Source organism: Onychomys torridus, chromosome 18 (assembly GCF_903995425.1).
Source record: "Onychomys torridus chromosome 18, mOncTor1.1, whole genome shotgun sequence".
Lineage (NCBI taxonomy): Eukaryota > Metazoa > Chordata > Mammalia > Rodentia > Cricetidae > Onychomys > Onychomys torridus.
The window spans coordinates 10812987-10835050 of NC_050460.1; the positions used below are offsets into that span (position 1 = coordinate 10812987).

The following is a 22064-nucleotide window of genomic DNA, read 5'->3' on the forward strand; positions in this document are numbered from 1 at the left end:
GTTTCCTAGAAGTTCTTAGACCTTGAAGACATCATTGTGGAAACAGTGATTGTTTCTGTTACCTCCAGAGTTGTTTTTCTGAAGGAGCTTTATGGCCTTTGCATGACATCACAAGATGGTCCTGGCACACCTGGAGCATCTTACATTGTTGGGTACTGCAAACAATGCACAATAAGGACTAAATTTGCAGGGGTGTGCTGTTTTCCTTCACAAAACATAGACACTAGATCAGGGGCTTTGGTATGAGGAATTTATTTTCCTCCCCAAAACAACTTTTTCATAATAATCAATAAATTGGCCTTTGCACAGCTCTTTGGGGTTCAGTTCCTCGAAACTGTTCCTCCCTCCTGCACAGAGCCTGGCTTACATCTTGGAGTGACTCTCTTTCATTGATTGTCCCCTGCAATACAGAACACCAACAGGAAAAGAGAGGAGAAAAAAGAGCAGGAAGAAGGTGAGAGGGAGGGGCAGAGGGATGGAGGAGTTTGAGATCAGCAGTGCCATAGACATGGTAGAGGTTTGCTTGCAGCAGAAGGGAGGAGGGGCAAGGCCAGGAAGGGCATCCAGAAACATCATTGTTAAACCTTTATCGAGCATCAAATGTTTCATAAATTACTCAGCTAATTGTATTTAATAGCCAGAAGGGGAAAGGTTAAAAGTGTTTCCTTACTACTGCAATAGAGGTGCAGGCCTTTAATCCCAGCACTTAGGAGCCAGAGGCAGGTGGATCTCTGTGAGTTCAGGGCCAGTCTGGTCTATGTAGTAAGTTCCAGGACAGCTGGGGATACATAGAGAAACCCTGCCTCAAAAAAAGAAAAGAAAGAAAGAAGGAAGGAAGGAAGGAGAGAGAGAGAGAGAATGAAAAAAAGAAAGAAAGAAAGAAAGAAAGAAAGAAAGAAAGAAACCAAAATATTTCCTTTTGTGTTGAGCAAGGAGAAATGTCAAAGTTAAGGAATTTGCTCAGGATCTCGTAGCTGGCTTTGAAGGTTAGGGGTCCAGGCTGTCCCCAGTACTCCAAGGTGGGCAGACATTCCTCAAGTTCCAGTTGTCTAATCAACATCCGGCCTGCTTTGCAGTATCTTGTGGGCTGTGAGCAATCGGCTGCTTTTCAATTTCAATTTGATTATCAAATGTTTTTAAGAGCCTGTTGAGGACCATCCCAGTTATACTAAAGTAGATGAAATTATTGAACAGTTTAGATGGGAAGCAGAGAGGCAAGCCTGCCCCGCCAGACTTCAAGGCCCCCCTGGAAGCTGAGGGTCATTGTTTGCTTTCCTGGGGAGGAGGAGGGGTCAGTTTGCTGCAGGAATCCTAAGCAACAAGTTTCCATGGTGCACACAAACTAACGCTCCAGCCAGCTAAGGTGGCCAGCAGCACAGAGCGCCTAGGAAAAACAGTAAGTGTTTTAATCTTAGTTCTTTGTTTTAATTAGACAAATCATACTTAACTCAAGCGTGTACTGCTGACTTGCTTTTTTAAGCCAAGGTACTGGAGGACTGGAGTTCAGATATACTTGGTAAATTCAAGCGAAGTCTGCTAAATTACAGTAGTTATAGATAGGCTAGTTTCGGGTCAAGTCACATGCCCTAAAACTGGGTATGTTTAAAGCATCTAATTCTGTGGGTTTTAGAATTTTAGAGTTAGGAAACCGTTGCTACCACAGTCTGATTTTCAAGGAGTTCACCATCCCTGAATGAAGCCCTGTACTTTGCCAGCCCTCAGAGCTCACACTTTCCCCGAACTGGTCCTAGACAACTATTGGTCCACATTTGACTCCAGAGATTTGCCTGCTCTCTGCCTGTGTCATGCATGTGGAAGCATGTAATACGTGGTGTTCTCTGTCTGACTTTGTTTCCATAGCATGTTTCATGATTCATCCATAAAACATCTATCGCTCTTAATTCATTTAGTGTATGTGTGAATATGTGTGTGGCAGACAGAGGCCAACCCTGTATCTTGTTCCTCAGGAGCCACACACCTTGTTTTTTGTGACAGGGTCTCTCATTGGCCTGTAGCTCACCAGGTAGGTTAGCCTGGCTGGCCAGTGAGTCACACAGATCTGCCTGTCTCTCCTTCCCCAGGTAAAACTAGAGGTATGCTCCCACAGGGATGGAGGGTGGACATGGAAGGTCTGGGAAATGAGTGGGGTTGGGATACATGATGTGAAATCCCCAAAGAACCAATTAAAAAAGAATGAAGTATGTCCCCCTGACATGTGTACTAGGGATTGAACTAGGATCTTCACACTTGCACAGCAAAGACTGTCAACTGAGCTGACTCTCCATCCTACTTCATTTCTGTTGTCAGATAATAATCTACTATCTGGATATTATATTTTTGTTTTGTAATCTGTTGGCTAATATCTAGGATATTTTCACTTTTGCCCATTATAACTCTCCACGAACATTCATATTCAATTTTTTTGTTTGTTTGTATGTTTGTTTTGTTTTTGGAAACAGGGTTTCTCTGTGTAACTGCCCTGGCTGTCCTGGAACTTACTCTGCAGACCAGGCTGGCCTCGAACTCACAGAGATCTGCCTGCCTCTGCCTCTCGAGCGTGCACCACCACCACCCGGCCTCATGTCCAAATTTTTATAACTATATTTTTCCTTCTTTTTGATGGATACTCTATTTAACAACTCACTATGAAGGCACAGCAATCAAGATTGTGGGAATATTAGCGCAAAAGAGAATAGGAAAGCAAGTCTAGAAACAAAGCTGTTAGAATCCTGGAGAAGTCCCACAAAAGACCACGATCCGCATATGCAATCGACAAGAGCATTTATATCTTGAGAAAGCTTCCAGCATGCTGGGCTTGGCCATTCCACACAAAGGCAAAATGGGACGACCCTGAAAGAGATGTGTGAACTCCTTTAAAGCAGAGCTGAAGGGGAGTTCCTAGGGAAGTTAGGTCATCTTAGATATAATTGGCTTAAGCAAGTGGAAATCATGTTAGTACATTCTAATTGGCCAGGGCTAGTTAGAGGCTGGTCATGACTACAGTTTTCCCTTTGGGGGCGGGCCTGGACAAGTCCCAGGCCTTATTTTGTTGTTACTTTGAGCTTGCTGACTACGGAGGCTGGCTCAGATGTCCAGGCTTGCTACCCCTATCTTCCTTGTCCCTGTGGTTAGGAGCACCAGTGATTAATTGCCCTTTGTTCATGGATTTCTCAGAAACTGTCTTTCCAGTTTCAAGAGCAGGGACCGAGGCCTAGTTTTTATCTGAGTTATTAAGGCAGGCTGTCACAGTGTTTACCTGGCCCTCTCAAAAGCTCGTGTTTATTGTTTTTCCCAGTTTATACATGGGTATATATAATGTACGGATAAATGAAATATGTTCACAATTGATCACAGATACAAACGCAAGACTGAAACCATCAAGACAGAACAAGAACAGGGAGAATTGCCCATGACCGCCTTTGCTGAAAGTCTCCTCCTCCACCACTGAACTGCCTGTCATGAGTCCTGAAGTCAGGAAGTCGGGGCCTCTCATGCTATCCCTTTTGAGATTGTTTTGTCTGTTCTAATGTTGATGGGTTTCTGTTTGCTTATTTCTTGTTTTTCTTTTTGCATTTCTATATGATTTTTCTGGGGGCTGGGGGATTCGCTTTTCAATTGTCTGGAAATAAACTACTGCTGTCCATTCAAACTTCTGGCTTCCTCGTCCACATGTTGTGCAAGCTCCTTGTTGTGGACTTAGATGTAGAGCAGATGGGGACGGTTAAAGCCTAGAGGCTTGTATAGAAGTCAAGCGCAAAGGCTTTTGCACACTGGCTATAAAAATGGTTTTCTGCTTAGTAACACCTGAAGATGAGATATATGAACGTTTGTTTATTGTTGATCAAATCCTCCAGGGTAAGGGTTGTCTGTTAAATATTTGTTTTTAAATTTGAGTTTATTTTGTATGTGTGCATGTGTCTGTGTCTGTGCATATACATGTGAAAGCATCAGAAGCATAGATCAACTCTGGGGGTCTTCTTCAACTGGTCCCCACAGAATTCTTTTGAGACCGAGTCTCTCACTGAACTTCTAGTCATCTATTCTACTAAATTGGCTGGCCAGTGACCTCCAGAGAGTTGCCGACTCCAGTCCCCCAGCTTTGAGATCACAGTCACCGGTTGTGGTGGGCTTCCTTTTACATGGGTTCTGGGGATCTGAACTCAGGTCCTCCTGCTTGTGGAGCAAGCACTTCACCAACTGAACCACCTCCCCTTGCCCGAGTGAGTCAAATTTAAAAACCGAGATGCAAGGGCTCGGGAAGACTCCGCAGGTGCAGGTAAAATGCTTGAAGTATAAGCTGAGGACCAGAGTTTGAATCTTGACACCCGTGTAAGCAGTAGGTGTGAGTCTAGTGACCATCCCAGCTCTCAGGAGGCAGAGACGGGAGATCCCAGGGAAAGCTGCCTAGCTAGCTGAATCAGTGAGTTATGGCTTCAAGGGAAACATGTTTCCTCAATATATAAGGTGGAAGAAGACGCTCAACCTCTGGCCTCCACATGTACTCTCATACACATGCATGCATACCCTTACCACATAGGCATCTATGCACATGCAAGCATGTATTCCCACACATGCCAAAAAAGGTGAAATGCCGTGTATACCATCTTCTCTGTTACATCACAAAGCACATGCAGAACACCTTTCTCTTGCCGCACACCTAATCTTTGTCTTGCATCACTAGAGACTCTCATCTGCTTGGGTCAAGGTCAAGGGTCTTTGTTCCCAGCATTCCACTGGTGATACTATGTATCCCTTCTAATGAGAGCCACAGTCCCCTTCTTGCTGTGTCCCGCAAGTCTCCAATCTTGCTCCCTGCTTTCCATTCAGAGAGAAGCTGCTATCCAGTCTGGTGAGTGGTTAAGCCTGCTGTGGGAGCTCATTACAATTGCAGAATTTAAGGCCTTATCTACTACTTACCGAGCCAGAAACACAAACAATTTCCCTAATTGATCTGTGCAGACAGAGGTTGGCAATCTGTGACCTCTAGGCCAAAACCCATTCCTGTTTATGGTCATTTAAGATACCCAGCCTTCCTAGGTTGGCTCTAGGAGACTTGGAGAGTGAGCCTTCACATCTCCACCCTGGTTGACCTTTTCACCCCAGTCACCTGCTTGCCCAGTCCCCACTATGCTTGGTCTCCTCTTCAGGTCCTTCTGATCAGTGTTGAAAGATCCTAAATGTTTGCGAGGGGCACCATAAAGAAACCAGTGATTGGCCATTCCATGCCTGGGGCCTAAGGGAGAGAAAACATTCAGAAACACCTGGAGAGAGAGAGTCCAGAGCAGAGAGAAAAAGAAGCAGACTGGGCATGGCCTGCGCTCGGGAAACAGGGATAGCAGAGACTAGCAAGAGGAGCAGGGTAGGGTGAAAAACCTTATGTTATAAAGAGAGCATGGCACAGGGTGTGTGTGTGTGTGTGTGTGTGTGTGTGTGTGTGTGTGTGTGTCGGGGGTTGTGAGTGCTTACATGTGTGTCTGTGTCTGGAACAGCCTTGGAAGAGAGGCGAGAAAGGCAAGGGGACTAGCTGGACTTTGAGATATATAACAAGCTTGTGTGAGTAGGGGCTGAAGGAGCCTGAAGGCCGCCATGGGCTTTGATATGCAACCACGCATGTATGTCAGTGGAGAGCCACAGTCTCTTCTGCCAGAGACAAGGGAGATGACTCCTTTTGGCAGAAGGGAACCAGTTTCTCAAGTACCTGAGGAATACTGGCTTTTTCCCAACCACTAGAAACTCTTCTATAGTCCAGGGTGGGCTGAGCCTAGACTCGATTTTGGACCAAATCAGTGGACTGGCCCTTTTGGGGAAAAACAGAGTAGTACTGTTGGACTTGATACTAAACTCTCGCACAGTCTTAAAGGCCTTAGATGGGGTTTAAGAGGACGCTAAGTTGGACTGATTATGAGGGATTTTTAGAGGATTATTATTGCCATGGAAGACAGACAGGTAGTGAAAACATGGCAGTAGTCTGAGCTCGGGCCCTAGCAGGAGACAGTCAGTGTGGCAAGGTCTCTGAAGAAGAATCAGAGCCCCTGTGGCAGAAGGAGGGGCCTTTTCTTACACTGTTCTGATGGAGGAGGTCTCACACACAAGCCAGTAGCCAGGCTCTCTTACTCATAGGCAGGAGGCAAAGAAGGGCTGAGGATGTGTGTCCACCTTTGACGTAAACTCACTGACCCAGATGAGAGAGCCAGACAGCTGAAAATCTGTTAGCTAGGGTCTCACAGACGCAAGCGTCTCTGTAGGAAGCCTGGAGGTATCTGTGAAAGGTGCATCAGAAGAGTACTTGTGGCCTGAGCAGCAACAGCTGGATTTTAACATCACATCCTTACATAGCCCATCACTGGTCCAAGTGCAGGTAGCTCAACACTGGCTAGCTGTTGAGATTGCCAACCCAGAGAGGAATGAGGTCTCTGGAGTTTTTCAGCCCTGGGGCTGAAAGGCACCTGACCGTCTCACTGACCAGCTGTTCCCTCCTCACGCCTGTCTTCTTTTTCCCGAGAATGCCTACAGCTGGTGGGTGTTGGAAACCCAGTAGGCGGCACATTCACTTGAGGCACATAGAAAAAAGGGTGGAACAGGAATTCCCACTCTTGTTATAGAAGCAGCTTTTAATAAGTTCCTATGAAGTAGCCTCTGCTTGGTCCCTCCATGTAAAAGTGCTTTGCTGTCTGACCCTTTGTAGAAAAAGATTGCTGAGCCCTGGTCTACACATTGATGTCAGAAGCTCTGACCCTGTGCAGTGTGAGCCTCCTAGTCCCAGGATCCTCCAGTCACGAAAACGACCCTTATTCATGTCTTCAGGATCCAACCTAGAGTTCTGACAGGACAGCTCTGTTTACTTCCCACTCTAGTGACTGGCTCTTTTTTCCTGTCCCGACACTGCCTTGGAATTATGTTTACTTCTCTGATCCTGGGGCTCTTGGGCTGTTCTCACATTTGATTATGCATCAGATACCAGCCAGGATCCTTGGTCCCTGTCCCAGAGTTTCAGGTTCAGTAGGTAGATAGCAAGCCCAATAATTTGCATTTCTTTGTTTCTTTGTTTCTTTCTTTCTTTCTTTCTTTCTTTCTTTCTTTGTTTCTTTCTTTCTTTGTTTCTTTCTCCCTTCCTTCCTTCCTTCCTTCCTTCCTTCCTTCCTTCCTTCCTTCCTTCCTTCCTTCCTTCCTTCCTTTCTTTCTTTCTTTTTTTGTTTTTTCGAGACAGGGTTTCTCTGTGTAGCTTTGTGCCTTTCCTGGATCTCGCTCTGTAGACCAGGCTGGCCTCGAACTCACAGAGATCCACCTGGCTCTGCTTCCCGAGTGTAATTTGCATTTCTAACAAACCTCTGGAGCTGCTCACGATGACATTTTGGAAGGTAGACTCTGGCTCTCCGGTTCTCAGCTTGAATCTTGAGAACTAGGGCATCCCAGTGGGCACAAGTTCAAGCAACCGCCTACTCATTCCAGTTTCCTACCTCTAGTCATCATGTGTTCAATATCAGCATTTCTCAAGACTTAAGAGCTCAGAATCTTTTAAATGTCACCCAAAGAGCTTTTGTTTATTTAGATTATATCTATCGATGTTACCACCATACAAAGTTAAAAAGTAGCTTCCGTTTTTAAAGATTTATTTTATTTTTAATCTTTTGGAGGAGCATGTGGGTTTTATAACCAAATGTTAGAGACCTTTGATCCACTAGAACTGACATTATAGGTGGTTGTGAGCTGCTAATGTAGGTTATGGAGGAGAACTCTGGTCCCTTGGAGGAACAGCATGTGCTCTTAACCATTGACCCATTTCAACAGAATATCTTAAAGTGGGATAAATTCATCGGTGGGAATTCTAATAAACCCATTTCATAAGAGTCTTAGTTAGTCTTGTCTTTTGATAAAAATACTGACCCAAAACAACTTGTGGGAGAAAATTTCAGTTTACCTGTTATGGTCCGTCACTGAAGAAGATCAGGGCAAGAACCCAAGACAGGAACCTGGAGATAGGAACTGAAGCAAAGATCATAGAGGAATGTTTATTGGCTTGCTTGCTTGCTTATACAACCCAAGACCACCTGTCCAGGAGTAGTATTTCCCACAGTGGACTGAGCCCTCCCACATCTGAGGGCAGATTTGATGGAGGTGAATTCCTCAGTTGAGGTTCCTTCCTTTGTGTCCAGTTGACAAAAATGGTATATTTAGAAACATGTTAAAGTGGTTTCATGAATTAAATTTCTCATTAAAGAATTAAAGAAAACTAACAGCACAATAAGAAATATTTTCGTGAAAAGTAATCATGTTTTCCACAACAACAAAAAATGTGAAGAATGATGTTGGCTTGCTCTCTGTTCCCAGAATCCCTTTAACAGCTGACATAACTGGAGTCAGCTGGATCCTTATACAGCTTTGGCATTCACTGTAATGTTTTGAAGGATATATATAAAGAAACGGTGATTTCAGACATTTGTAAAGTTGGAAAGGGAAAAGTAATTGTAGCTTTTTTGGATAATCATGGGATTTCTTCTCTGGATCTACATCAGAACCTCACAAGTGGTGATGTCTCAAAGATTTGCTGCCATGTAGCATCTGAAATGATGTACATGTGCCTGTTGTACTCCATTAGAACCCACTGGCCTACTCCAATGGCTCTCTTCACATGCGCTCCATCTTGAAACATCCTGCGCTTGTCATATGGAGAGACGGGTCCATGGGTGATGGAGATTCCCTCATGTTGGCACATTTTATTGTACAGTCACATTTGCTAAGCCGTATACTCAGGGGTAAAGGATTCAATAAATGCACTCCAAAATGTACCTGGATTGTAACATGCTCCCCAGAGGCAGTGCTCTCCTGTAAGTGTGGTGCATAGCAGTTTGCTGACAGCATCTTTTTTTGTGTGTCCAGGCATTAGCAGTTTTCTCTTCCATTGCTTTGGAACCACAGGTTAGGTGACAACAGAGTGAACGGAGCTGGTGACATTTTAATCCAACGTTGAAAACAGTTTCCACTTCCTAAGTCCCCTAAACTAAAAATCAGGGACGCTTAAGGGTTTGTAGATTACAGTGTGAACGTTGGTGATTCATGGCACAGTATTTTGAGTGTGTGTGCACACATGCATGTGTACAAGTGTGTGGGAGGAGAGCTGTGTGTGTGGAGGTGTGCATGTGTGTGTAGAGTTCAGAGAAAAACATTGGGTATTGGTTCTCAAATCTTTGGTTTGAGATAGGGTCTCTCACTGGCCTGGAACATTACCAAGCAGGTCACACCACCTGGCAAGGGAGCCTTGGGGATTGCTTATTTCTATTTCCCATGTTGGGATTACAACCATGAGGCACCATGCCCAGCTTTGTATGTGGATTCTGGGGATCTGAACTTAGGTCTTCATGCTTGAGAAAAAAACCCTGTTACTGGCAGTGCCATCTCCCTGGACACCTCATGGCATACATTAATAACATTTTTTAGCTGTTTTAGTTGTGCATTGGCAAGCTGTACTCCTCATGTGCAGTGGCAAAAGTTTTTAATTTCTGTGATCTTATGCCAGATCCAGTCATCCAGCCCAAACTGTTCAAGCAGATTGTCACTGTCCCCACAGCATCTCTGGATGCTTCTATACCAGAAAGACAAGATGCAGAACTCCACAACCAACTCAAGGTAGCATAAAACTAACAGAACCCTGAAGTAGGAGCAGGAAGTCACATTGGAAGATGGGTGGCTGAGAGAGTCAGGCATCCACACAGCAGAAAACACATACACACACACAGAAAGAGAGAGAGAGAGAGAGAGAGAGAGAGAGAGAGAGAGAGAGAGAGAGAAGATGAAAATACACAAGACAGGAAAGCAGGTCGCTGATACCAAAACCTAGGGAGAGGGAGCCCTTGCTAGGGGTGAAGGATTGTATAGAATTTACTAAATGGCCTGTATCTCGGGCAGATTCTGTCATGGAATTGTCGAAAATATCAGACATGACGAAACTTCACCAGGCCGTGGCAACAGGGGACTGCAATTCAGTGAAGAAGATTCTGAAGAAAGGTCTCTGTGACCCAAACTACAAGGATGTGGACTGGAACGATCGGACACCACTCCACTGGGCTGCAATCAGAGGTGAGTAGACAACGCTTCCATAGACCATTCCTCCTGGCCCACCTTCAGCCTCTGTAGACCATTCCTCCTGGCCCACCTTCAGCCTCTGTAGACCATTCCTCCTGGCCCACCTTCAGCCTCTGTAGACCATTCCTCCTGGCCCACCTTCACAAGGTTGTCAGTCTGTGTCAGAGTGGGATGGACATTTCTTTAATGCTATGTGGACCATTTCACCTGGCATTGACCTTTACTAGTGATAGTCCCTGGGCCATGTTATTTAATGTTTTGGGCACTCATTCTTCTACACAATGGGTGCAGTAATGCTGTACTAGAGTTCTTTGATGGGGAGTTAGATAACAATGACAAGGCTCCAAACAATGCTCTCAATTAGTCTTTTGTCATCATGACTTCATGAATGGAGCAGCATGAAGATGAATCTCCACCCCCTCCCAGCACATCCCAGTTATATGACTAGAAGTTAGTGACAAAACTCAGTCAAAGTCTCTGGAAATTGGGGCTAGATAGATGGCTCAGTGGTTAGGAGCGCTCACTGCTTGTGTAAGGACCAAGCTTTTGTCCCAGCACCCACACCTACCTCTAACTCCAGCTGCATGAGAACCAACACCTTCTGCCTGTGGGGCACCTACAGACATGTGCATGTATGAGCATGTGTATGAGAACATGTGCACACAAACACACACGTAAATTAAGTTTTTTAAAGAGAAAAGTCTTTAGTAATAAACACCAACACATGGCATTAAGGAAAGCATTACTGTAGACAACTTTGCTTGCCAATTATTTGTCTTCTCTCTCATGGGGAGAGGGACTAGGCAGAAAATAAAACCAGCTGCAAAAAACTTGATTGGGATATTTTTGCAGAAATCTATGTAGGGAGCATTAGTAACTGTATCAGATGGCCACTCAGGGAACACTTGCTGTTTGCTGAATATTGTGCTGGGTGCTTCATGTCTGGGAGTTTATTCATGCTCCTCACAGATTTGGTGAGACCAATGGTGCAGCCCTGATTTGCAAATGAGGGCATTGAGCATATGTTTCATACCCAAAGTATTACTTATTGGTGAATGAACGCACATCTGTCTGATTAGAAAGCCTGTGCTCTTAAACTGTGTCAGCTGTGTTCTAAGGGTGCTCAATTTACTGATTGTAACTAGTTTTGCTAGTGTGTGTTTGTACATGATTGTGTGTGTGTGTGTGTGTGTGTGTGTGCGTGTGTGTGTGTGCGCGCGCGCGCGCGCGCACGCACACCATGGTGAACAGTGGAGGTCAGAGGACAACTTTCAGGAGTTGGTTCTGTTTTACTTTGAGCTCTGGCTCAGGCTGAGTGGCGGCGGTGGCACACGCCTTTAATCCCAGCACTCGGGAAACAGAGCCAGGCAGATCTCTGTGAGTTCGAGGCCTGCCTGGTCTACAGAGTGAGATCCAGGACAGGCACCAAAACTACACAGAGAAACCCTGTATTGAAAAACAACAACAAAAAAAAAAAAGAAAGAAAAGAAAAGAAAAAGGAAAAAGCTCTGGTTCAGGGCACTAGACTTGAATGATGAGCTATCTCATCAACACAAGTTTTAAAATATTTCTTATTCTAAAAATTAAATTTATGTATTTTTAATGCTTTGTTATATTTTTATTATTTAACTATATTTTGATAATATTATTCCTCTTCCCCTAGATCCTCTCCCTGCTCCCTCCTTTAATTCCAGCACTCAGGAGGCAGAGGCAAATAGATCTCTGAGTTCAAGTCCAGCCTGGTCTACAGAGCTAGTTCCAGGATATCCAGGCCTACACAGAGAAACCCTGTATTGAAAAACAAACAACAAACAAAACCAATACAACAACAGTCCCCCCCAAAACCAGGGAAACAAATAAAACCACACTTAAAAAGAAAAAACAAACAAGAATACTAAATTATAGCCAATAACAGCACACAAAAAAACACTCTACTCCTGAACATGAGGCCTGTCCTGGGGTGGTTGGTATACTCAGTGCCACTCTTTTGGAGAAAACAGATTTTCTCTCTCCCAGCAAGTATAAGGAACAGTTGTTACCTTTTACCCTAGGTCCCTGGGCTCTCTAGTCTCAGGTGTTTGATCACCCAACCACTGTGTTGTTGGCTGTTTTTACTCTTTTCTCTTTTAGGGGCCTGACACCCAGCTCCAAAATAAATCATACACACACACACACACACACACACACACACACACACACATACACACACACACAGGATTATTCTTACTTACAAATGCCTAGCCTTAGCTTGGCTTGTTTCTAGCCAGCTTTCCTTAACTTAAATTATCCCATTTACCTTTTGCCTCTGTGTTTTTTCTTTCTCTCTTCCTGTATACCTTTCTTCACTTCTTACTCTGTGGCTTGCTGTGTAGCTGGGTAGCTGGATGCTGGTGTCCTCTCTCCTTTTCTTGTTCCTTGATCCCCTTCCCAGATTTCTCCTTCTATATATTCTCTCTGCCTGCCAGCCCTGCTTGTCATTTCTCCTGCCTTGCTATTAATCTTTGCATCATTAAAAAAATGTCCCACAGCATGAACAAATGTACATTTCATAAAATAATATTCTACAACACTGTCTGGTAAGGGTTCCATCTCAGAGTAGGCTTTAAGTTGAATCAAGTATTGGTTGGTTACTCCCATAAGCTTTGTGCCACCATTGCCTTAGCATATCTTTCAGATAGAACACCATTGTAAATACAGGGTTTGTGACTGGCTTGGTGTTCATGTGTCTCTTTTGAGAGCATGAAGAGTACCTTACCAAACCAAAGATGCTGGAACATAGGGTGAAGGCTCTGTGTAGGCACTGGCTCAACATCTCTATCATTGATGAGTTGTATAGGTGTTGTCTTCAGCAATGGAGCCTTGCTGGTAGTTTGTGGAGAGTAACCTATAGTCTTGGTAACAGCTTGAGTTGTTTGGGGATTCTTGTAGGGCCCCTTTGACCAATGACTCAATTAGATTAACCCAATACTGGTACTGGAAGCTTTGTTTGGTGACAAGAGATGGTCAATTGGAATGATGACACCCCTCCCTCCATTATTGGGCAATTTCATTTAGATCACCTTTATAGATGTATATATTTTAGAAAGCTTCTACTATATTAGGTTTCTGTATGTGGTAGTTTAAATGAAAATGACCCCAAAGGCTAATGGGATTGGCACTATTAGGAGTTGTGGCCTTGCTGATATAGCTTTGTTGGAAGAAGTGCATTACTGAGGGAGGGCTTTAAGGTCTCAGAAGCTCAAGCCAGGCCTAGTAGCTCAGTCATTTCCTACCGCCTGCTGATCCAATCCAGATGTGGCGCTTCTCAGCTATCTCTCCAGCACCATGTCTGTCTGCAAGCTGCCACATTTCCCACTATGACAATAATGGACTAAACCAATGAACTGTAAGCCATCCTCATTAAATGTTTTCCTTTATAAGAGTTTCTGTGGTCATGGTGTGTCTTCACAGCAATAGAAGCCCAAACTAAGACACAATACTACCCCTTAAATGTCCCTTAATTTCTGCTGTCTCTTTCTGTATTCCTCCCACAACCCCCTTCCAACTTGATCCTTCTATTCTATCCCCCCACATCCATCCATAACTGTCTATTCTATTTCCTTTTCCTAAGGAAATCTCTGTTCCCTCTTGTCCCTTGCTCTGTATCTAATCTCTGTGGTTCTTTGGATTGTAGCTCAGTTATCATTAACTTCATAGTGGAAACCCACATAAAAGTGAATACATGCCATTTTCATCTTTGTGAGTCTGGGTTACCTCACTCAAAGATGTTTTTCTTTTAGTTCCATCCATTTACCTGAAAATTTCATAATGTAATTTTATTAACAGCTGAGTAATATTCCATTGTGTAAATGGACCCCATTTTCTTTATCCATTCTTCTGTTGAGGGACATCTAGGTTGTTTTCCATTTTTTGGCTATTTATGAATGGAGCAGAGCATTCAAGACCTGTTGAGGGTACAGAATAAGTTCAAGGCCAGTCTTGGCAACTTAATTGGACCCGCTCTTGAAATAAAAAGTAAGAAGAGTTCTAAGGACTGTAACTCAGTGGTAGAAAACTTGCATAGGACATGAGGGGCCCTAGCTTCAACTCCAAGTTCTACAAAATTAATATACAATAAACAAACAAGGAATATATGGTGGCTGCAGAAGCAGTGAGGCTTGCCAGTGTGTAGATGGGAAGGACTTGAGTCAGGCCTGGGACAGGACACAGAAAGGAGGACTCTTCTAGAAAGAATAGAGGAAGTTCTTAGAGGGCTCAGGTCTCCATGGGAGGAGGATGGGGAACTACCTCCCATGATGAAGAATGGTGATAACAAGGCAGAGGTACCCCAAAGGCCAGTTCCCTCCTGCATCTGTGCTGTCTAGGCTGCTTGCGACATCAGGCCACTGAGGACATTTGTATCTTAACTCCACATTTTTTTTTCTTCATGGTATACCTAAGGGCAAATGGAAGTGATACATCTCCTGATACAATATGGAGCCAGACCCTGCTTGGTAACTGATGTGGGCTGGACCGCAGCTCACTTTGCAGCTGAGTCAGGCCATCTGAATGTACTCAAAACTCTCCATGAACTGCATGCTGCCATTGATGCTGCTGACTTCTTTGGAGATACACCCAAGAGGATCGCACAGATCTATGGGCAGAAAGCCTGTGTGGACTTCCTGGAGAAGTAAGTACTATGTTTTTCCAGCAATGGAAAGGAGCCTAGAATCTAGTTTTTGTCCATTGATCAATCTCAGGTAAAAGAAAACAAAACAAAAAGATCTAACCCAGTGGTTCTCAACCTTCCTAATGCTTGGACCCTTTACAACAGTTCCTCATGTTGTGGTGACCCCAACCATAAAATTGTTTTGTTGTTGCTTCATAACTGTAATTTTGCTGCTATTGTGAACCGTAATATAAATATCTAATATGCAGGATATCTGATGTGTGACTCATGACCTACAGGTTGGGAACCCCCGAACCAATTGAATGGTGTCATAATTTTGTAAATGATTACTTACTTTTATTTTACGTGTTATGAGGTTTTGCCTGGATGTGTGCATGTGCCAAAAGAAGGTGCCAGATCCCCTGGAGCTGGAGCTACCAACTGCTGGAAACAGCCTTGTGGGCTAGGAGGAGAAAGTCCTCTGCATGAAAAAGCTACTGTTCTTATCAGAATGAGCCATCTTCCTAGCCCCATAATAACTTGTAAAATTGATTTTAATATTTTTTTATTAGAATGTCAACTTGAGGGTGCAAAGTCCATTGATCTTTTGCTTTAGATCCTACAAAAATTATCTCTAAGTGGACACTAAGTTTGGGGATGGGACACAGCATAAGCCTCATGGTCACTCTTGGGCATCTGAAAGGTGCTTGGGCTAGCTGTGTGACTCTGTGGGAGCTAAACCAGCCTTCTGACCCTCAGTTTCCTCACACTTACAGTGCAGGAGGGGCTGTGGAGATGGTTCAATCAGTGAGGTGCTTGCCACATGAACAAGAGGCCCTGAGTTTGGATCCTGAGAACCCATGTAAAACTAGTCACGGTGGCCACATTGGTAGCTCCAGTTTGAGAGTTGAGACACTAAAGGATCCCAGGACAGCCAGTCTGGACAGAACTGCAAGTGAGAAATCCTGTCCCAAAATGTGAGGAGATGATACAATACATTGACCTCTGGCTTCCTTACACACATGCACACAAACACACATATATAATGCCCTCCCCCATACCTCATGAGGTAAATGAATCAGACTTCTGGTTTTAAGACCCGTCTACATTCATGTATGACTCCCTAACAAGACTAGAACCTGTCAAACATTCATTCATTTATTTACTAAGTCAAGCAGATGGATATAATTAAGTACTGATTCTGTTCTTTGCAGTTAGGGCCTTGAGAGGAATGGATGGGTCAACAAGTGATCAATACAAAAAAAGTTGAATAGTCTGGTCTGAACATGGTTGCTTGGGAAAGAAGATGAGGTAGAAAACCTAGAAGTACTGCCAGTTCATGGGAGAGAACAGTGACTGTGGGCTGTCTCCTATGAGCTTCAGATACAGTTATGGTCAAAATGTTAAATTAGGCCAGGATGGAGGCTTAAGCCTAAAATAGCAGCTGCTCAGGAGGCTGAGCCAGGGAAATGCAAGGCCTGCCTGGGCTGTAGAGTGAGTTCAAGGTCAGTCTGGGCAAATTAGTCTCAAAGAAAAAGTAGAATAAGATTTAGGGAATGCAGCATAGTAAATGGAGTGCCTGCTGAGCTCATGTGAGGCCCCTGGGTTCGATCCCTGACACTGCCGTCCCCGTAAAAGTTAAACTAGTAAAACTGTTGCCTGGGCTGAGGTTGGCAATCCATAGAAGTACCCTACCTTGGAAATAGTGTCACCATTTAAAAAATATCACAGATCATAAATGGGGAGCTGGAAAGAGGCAAGCTATGAGTCCTGTTCACAAACTCTTTAACCCAGTTCTAGGAACCACACTCAGGACCTCTGTGTGCCATGGCCCTGCGCACCAGCAGGCATTCCTCACTGAGTTTCCTGCAGATCTAACACTTTGCTATGTGACATGGCTCTCTTCATCTTATTACTTCTGAGGTCCCCACAAAGGTATCTGAAACCCCTTTGGTATCCCATGCCTTCCTTGGCTCTATTCATAACTTTTAGAACCTTTGCTATCTAGACCTTATGACCTAGCATCCCTCGCTGTGGATGGATCTCTTGTATAAAGTGAGGACATGACCCCTCCAAGGGATGGTTGAAGAGAAAGTTTGTATTGTAAATAGGAGGGAGAGTGCAGCCAGGGGCTTTCTAGTACAAAGTAGTAGACTCAACATGGACAGCAGAATGGACTGTGCCATGAGAGGAAAGCCAAAAAGGAACAGAGACAGTGTAGCCCGAACATTTCCTGGTCCCGCCCAGCTCTCACGGGCCCACTGTCCTGCAGCCACTCAGACTCAAGCGAACACAGAACTCCTCTGTCATCCCTTTCTCCTTCCTCCTCTCTAGTTAAAATGTCCCGCCTCACCTCATTCTGCCTCATCATTGGCCAAGCACCTTTATTTATCAACCAATCAGAGCAATGCATATTCACAGCATACAGAATGACATCACCCATCAGAGACAGTAAAGAAGAGAGAAGCCAAGAGGACCAACAGCCAAGAGTGAGCCAAGAGATAGCATGGCTGAAATGGCAGGGCTTATAGGAACGAGAAGGATGCCCATGAGCTGGAGAAGTTTAGGGTTGGGGGTTGGGTGAGAAGAGCTGAGAAGCTCCAGAATGCCAGCATGGACTTTGTAACAGGTATTTGTAATGGTGAGAGAGCCTGCAAGCCAGCATGCTCTTTGGTATGTTAATGGGCACCATAATTAGCCCTTTGTCCCAGTTTCTGTTGGACTTGGCATTTCTACACTCCTGGGCTTGACCAGTAAAGAAAGGCCCAGAAATAAGTAGATAAACACTGGCAGGGAACTACAGATGTCTGCTTCTATATAGGCCCACCTCAAGTGTTTCTCAGAGAACACACTTTCTACCTGAAGTCATAAAGGAACATCAGCATGCTTTTCAACAGCTCCAGCCCCACCCTCTACCCCCATACTTCCAGGTCTTACAAATCCCCACATCAGTTCACCTGGCCTTCCCATCCTTTATGAGTGGTGGTGTTCCTCCATCTAGAACAGTGGTCCTCAAACTTCCTAACACTGCAACTTTTTAACATAGTTCCTCTTGTGGTGATTCCTCAACCACAAAATTCTTTTTGTTGCTACTTTATAACTATAATTTTGCTACTGTTATGAATTGAAATGTAAATACCTGTTTTCTGATGGTCTTAGGCAACTCCTGTGAAAGGGTTGTTCAACCTCTCAAGGGGTCACAACTCACAGTTTGAGAACCATTGATCTAGAATCTTCACATCTTCTATAAGGAAGCCCCTGCCCTGTGTTATCCTCTGTTTAGTCTCCACTTCCTCCTGTATTGCTAGTTGTTTCTACCCTGCCCCCACCTTATAGTCTGTGAACACCTTCTTGTAAACAAATGAACAGAGCCAGAGGTCCCTCCAGCTGTCTCTCTTCTCCCCTAGGCTCCTAAGCTACAGAGTTGATCTACAGAGCTGATTCTCCTTCTTCATCTCTCGCCCACCTTTTGGAAGTCTTCCCCATCTTTGCACTGACTCACTTCTCATAGGAATAATCATAACTCTCTGTTGATAACACAATGCTCCCTTCTCCATCCATAGTTAATCTTCATGCATTTTCCTTCCTCCCCTACCCTCCCTTCTTTCCACCCTCTTCTTCTTCCCTTTTCTCTTCCCCTCATCCCTTTCTTCCTCCTTCCCTTTCTTCCTTCATTTAATTTTTAATTTTGGGGGGAGGGAGTCAGGGCCTCACTGTATAACCCAGCTTTGCCTCCCTTTCCCAAGAGCAAGGATTATAGTCTGGTCCCATCGGTATGTTCCCCTGTGTACCTTTCAAATGCTAGAATTCCCGAGTCTTGTTCTTGGCTTTCTATGGAAATTTCTTTCTGAGTAATCTTAGCCCCTTCTTAGTGACCAGATGCACATGGCATTTGGCCCAGAATAACTAAAATGGAGTAAGCACCACCAGGGAAATTGGGCAGACAATGCTGAGCAGACAAAAATAAATGTCAGCTGCATCATGTGTGAATCACATCTACCTACCATTTCCCACCAGAAATTTATTTCCTTTCTGATGCTAGAGGAGTCAGAGGAAAGAATTCTGGATATGGGTGTAATTCATCTGCTCCTGCAAATAAAGTGAAGACCTGGCCAAGGGAGGAGAGAAAAAAACCTGTTGATCTAGGTGTTGGAAATATGCATCGGTCCAGTGTGCATGAGAAGAGGTGGAGGTTGTATGGAGAGCTGAGTGCCCTGGCTGACTGGGTGATCATAGCCAGGAGTTTTGCAGGCTAAAGTGTGTGGATAGAGGACCACAGTTAGTTGGGCAAGAGGCCAATGCTGAACTCATTGTGGGATTGATGAGCTGAGCAGATGGGCTAGCAAAGTCACTCACACAATAGAGGATGTGGCAGTTGGGTATCCTGTTGCTTATGATGCTAGACAAGAGCATTGAATTTCTTCACAGTTCACATTGTGAGGATGTGCACTCTTAGGCTATTTTTTACTTAATTTACCTATACATACAATGTATGCAATTGGCATTTTCTTCTTGCACTTCCAACTTACTTAATTGATTGGTTGATTGAGACAGGATTTCACCTGTAGCCCAGGCTGGCCTGGAGCTTACTATACAGCAGAGGCTAGCCGTGAACCTGCAGCAATCCTCCTGCCTCATTCTCCTGGGTGTTGGTATTGTGTATGTGGAAGGCTATACTTTAAAATTTTAAACACCGAACATGTATTCCTTTTATAGTAAGGAAAATAGAACTAAAAGAAACAGTCGGGTGCTGTGGGATGTTCTGTATGTTAAATGTGTTGCTCTGATTGGTTAATAAATAAAACACTGATTGGCCAGTAGCTAGGCAGGAAGTATAGGCGGGACAAGGAGAGAGGAGAATTCTGGGAAGTGGAAGGCTGAGTCAGAGAGATGCTGCCATCCGCTGCCATGAAAAGCAAGATGTAAGGTACTGGTAAGCCAGAAGCCACGTGACAACTTATAGATTAATAGAAATGGGTTGACTTAAGATATAAAAATAGTTAATAAAAGCCTGCCACGCAGGCTGGGGATTTAGCTCAGTGGTAGAGCACTTGCCTAGCAAGTGCAAGGCCCTGGGTTCGAGCCTCAGTTTAAAAAAAAAAAAAAAAAAGCCTGCCACGGCCATACAGTTTATAAGTAATATAAGTCTCTGTGTGTTTACTTGGTTGGGTCTGAGCAGCTGTGGGACTGGCGAGTGAGAGAGATTTGTCCTGACCCTGGGCCAGGTAGGACCAGAAAACTCTAGCTACTGTCCGGCGTTGGTGGTGCACGCCTTTAATCCCAGCACTTGGGAGGCAGAGGCAGGCGGATCTCTGTGAGTTCAAGGCCAGCCTGGGCTACAGAGTGAGTCCCAGGAAAGGCACAAAGCTATACAGAGAAACCCTGTCTCGAAAAACCAAAAAAAAAAAAAAAAAAGAATGAAAAGAAACAGCTTCCCATTCACATGAAGACTGTTCTGGAAATGTGGGCACTTTAACAATAAGCAGCACCTTCTTCCAGCAGTCTGTGAAGATTAATCACACCCAGGCCTCTTCCATCTTCAGGCAGTTCCTCTGGGATCTGAGAAGGTTTGGAATCTAACGTGTGCACTTGGACATGTGTGAGCTTGGCCTCCTACCGTCCTAACTAGACCATGAATGGCCTGCACTGTGCGTAGTGCTTGGGAAGCAAGGTCAGTGACAGCGCTGGCCAGGCTCCTTCTACCACACTCACAGACTGGTCTCTTTGTAGGGCAGAACCAGAATGCCGGGACCACCGCCAGAGAGGGCTGTTGCTTGATGAGCGCGACCCGGATTGGGACCTCAAGAAAAGGGAGCTAGAGCAGTCTCTCCCCGCCCCAGACCGAAACACCAATAAAAAGAGTAATAAGAGAATCCGAGCCTCCACCAGGCTCAGCCATTCCAAGGCCTGGAGGGTATGAGAAGGAGGAGCCCAGGACACAGACTCACCGGGACCTGGGACCCAGCCTGGAGCCAGAGGGGTTGTCTGGCTTCCTGCTCTTCATAGAATTCCACTCCGCCACCCTTACCTACGCCTCCACGGAAACCCACAGCAAACCATTCAGTTGGAAAGTCCTGCCGCCGTGTTCTCTACCAGAGCCCGTGTCTCTGCCAAAACCTGAGAGCGTGACGCTAACCCCAGAAGCTCGACCAGGAGGGGACATGGCAGTGGACAGCCAACAGCTGCTTGCATTTTGTTTGTAGTGACTTGTAATGTCAGCACGCCCTGCCCCTCACCCACCAACACACACATAGTTACAGAGTGTTCGCCACCAAAGAAAGGGCTCTTCCAGTGAAATTGATCAGACGGCGGCAAAACGTGAAATAAAAAGCAAAACAAAAACCAAGTTCAGGCTGGAGAAAGGGCTCAGAGGTCAAGAGCACTGGCTGCTCTTCCAGAGGACCCGGGTTCAATTCCCAGCATCCACATGGCAGCCCACAACTGTCTGTAACTCCAGTTCTAGGGGATCTGACACTCTCACACCAATGCACATAAAATAAAGGTAAATAAATTACTAAAACAACAACAACAACAACAAAACAAAACAAAAAACAAGTTCTAAAATGTCCCAATATGATTGGTTCAATCTATGCATCAAATTATGATTTTTTTTTTGTCACAATTACTAAGCAAACACTCTCTTGGCGTTCAGCTTTTTTTTTTCCTCGTAGGAGCCCACAGTCCCAGCATTGACAATTTTACCCATCATCACGTCCACCTAGGAGCAATGGTGGGCACTGCACTCAGTGAGAGAATGGGAAAGCCTGGCATGAAGGGATCTGCCCCACCTAACCGAGCAAACACAGAAAATGATGAAGTGTGGGCTGGTTGGTCTAGTTTTTCAATTGCAGATTTTGTAAAAGTTAGATCAGATATTTCCAAGAAAAGTACAGCATCTATTGAAGTTCTGAAGACCATAACAAGCCTTGTTAGCTATTTTTTTGTGGGGGGGGGTTGACTTGTTAGCTATTTTTAATATTGATTTGCTAAAATGCATCAGATGTTTTAATGCTAAGTAAAATTTTTATTTTATCTATTTGTTTTCAAGTATGAGAAGATTATGTAGGTTTTCTTTTTGATGGGGGCATGTGCACCTGCCATTGTGTGTGTGTGTGTGTGTGTGTGTGTGTGTGTGTGTGTGTGTGTGTGTGTGTGTTGTCTGTCTGTCTCTCTCTCTGTGTATGCTCTTGAGTGCCAGAGAACAACTTGTGGGAGTCAGTCATGTCTCCGTCATCTGGGTCCTAGAAATCAAACTCAATGGTCAGGCTTAGTGGCCAGGGCCCTTACCCACTAAGTCACCTTGCCAGCTCTGCCTTATTTGTTAAAGTTTATGTCT

At 44.6% G+C, this 22064-nt stretch overlaps 1 protein-coding gene across 1 annotated transcript; it reads left to right on the forward strand.

Moving 5' to 3' along the window:
* Positions 1 to 1345: 1345 nt before the first annotated feature.
* Ankrd66 (ankyrin repeat domain 66) lies at positions 1346 to 21093 on the forward strand. Its single transcript, XM_036167024.1, has 4 exons — positions 1346 to 1396; positions 9904 to 10074; positions 14521 to 14749; positions 20459 to 21093. Exons 2-4 carry the CDS (start codon positions 9912 to 9914, stop codon positions 20646 to 20648), a joined length of 582 nt encoding a protein of 193 aa, XP_036022917.1. The 5' UTR covers positions 1346 to 1396; positions 9904 to 9911; the 3' UTR covers positions 20649 to 21093.
* The last annotated feature ends 971 nt before the right edge of the window (positions 21094 to 22064 follow it).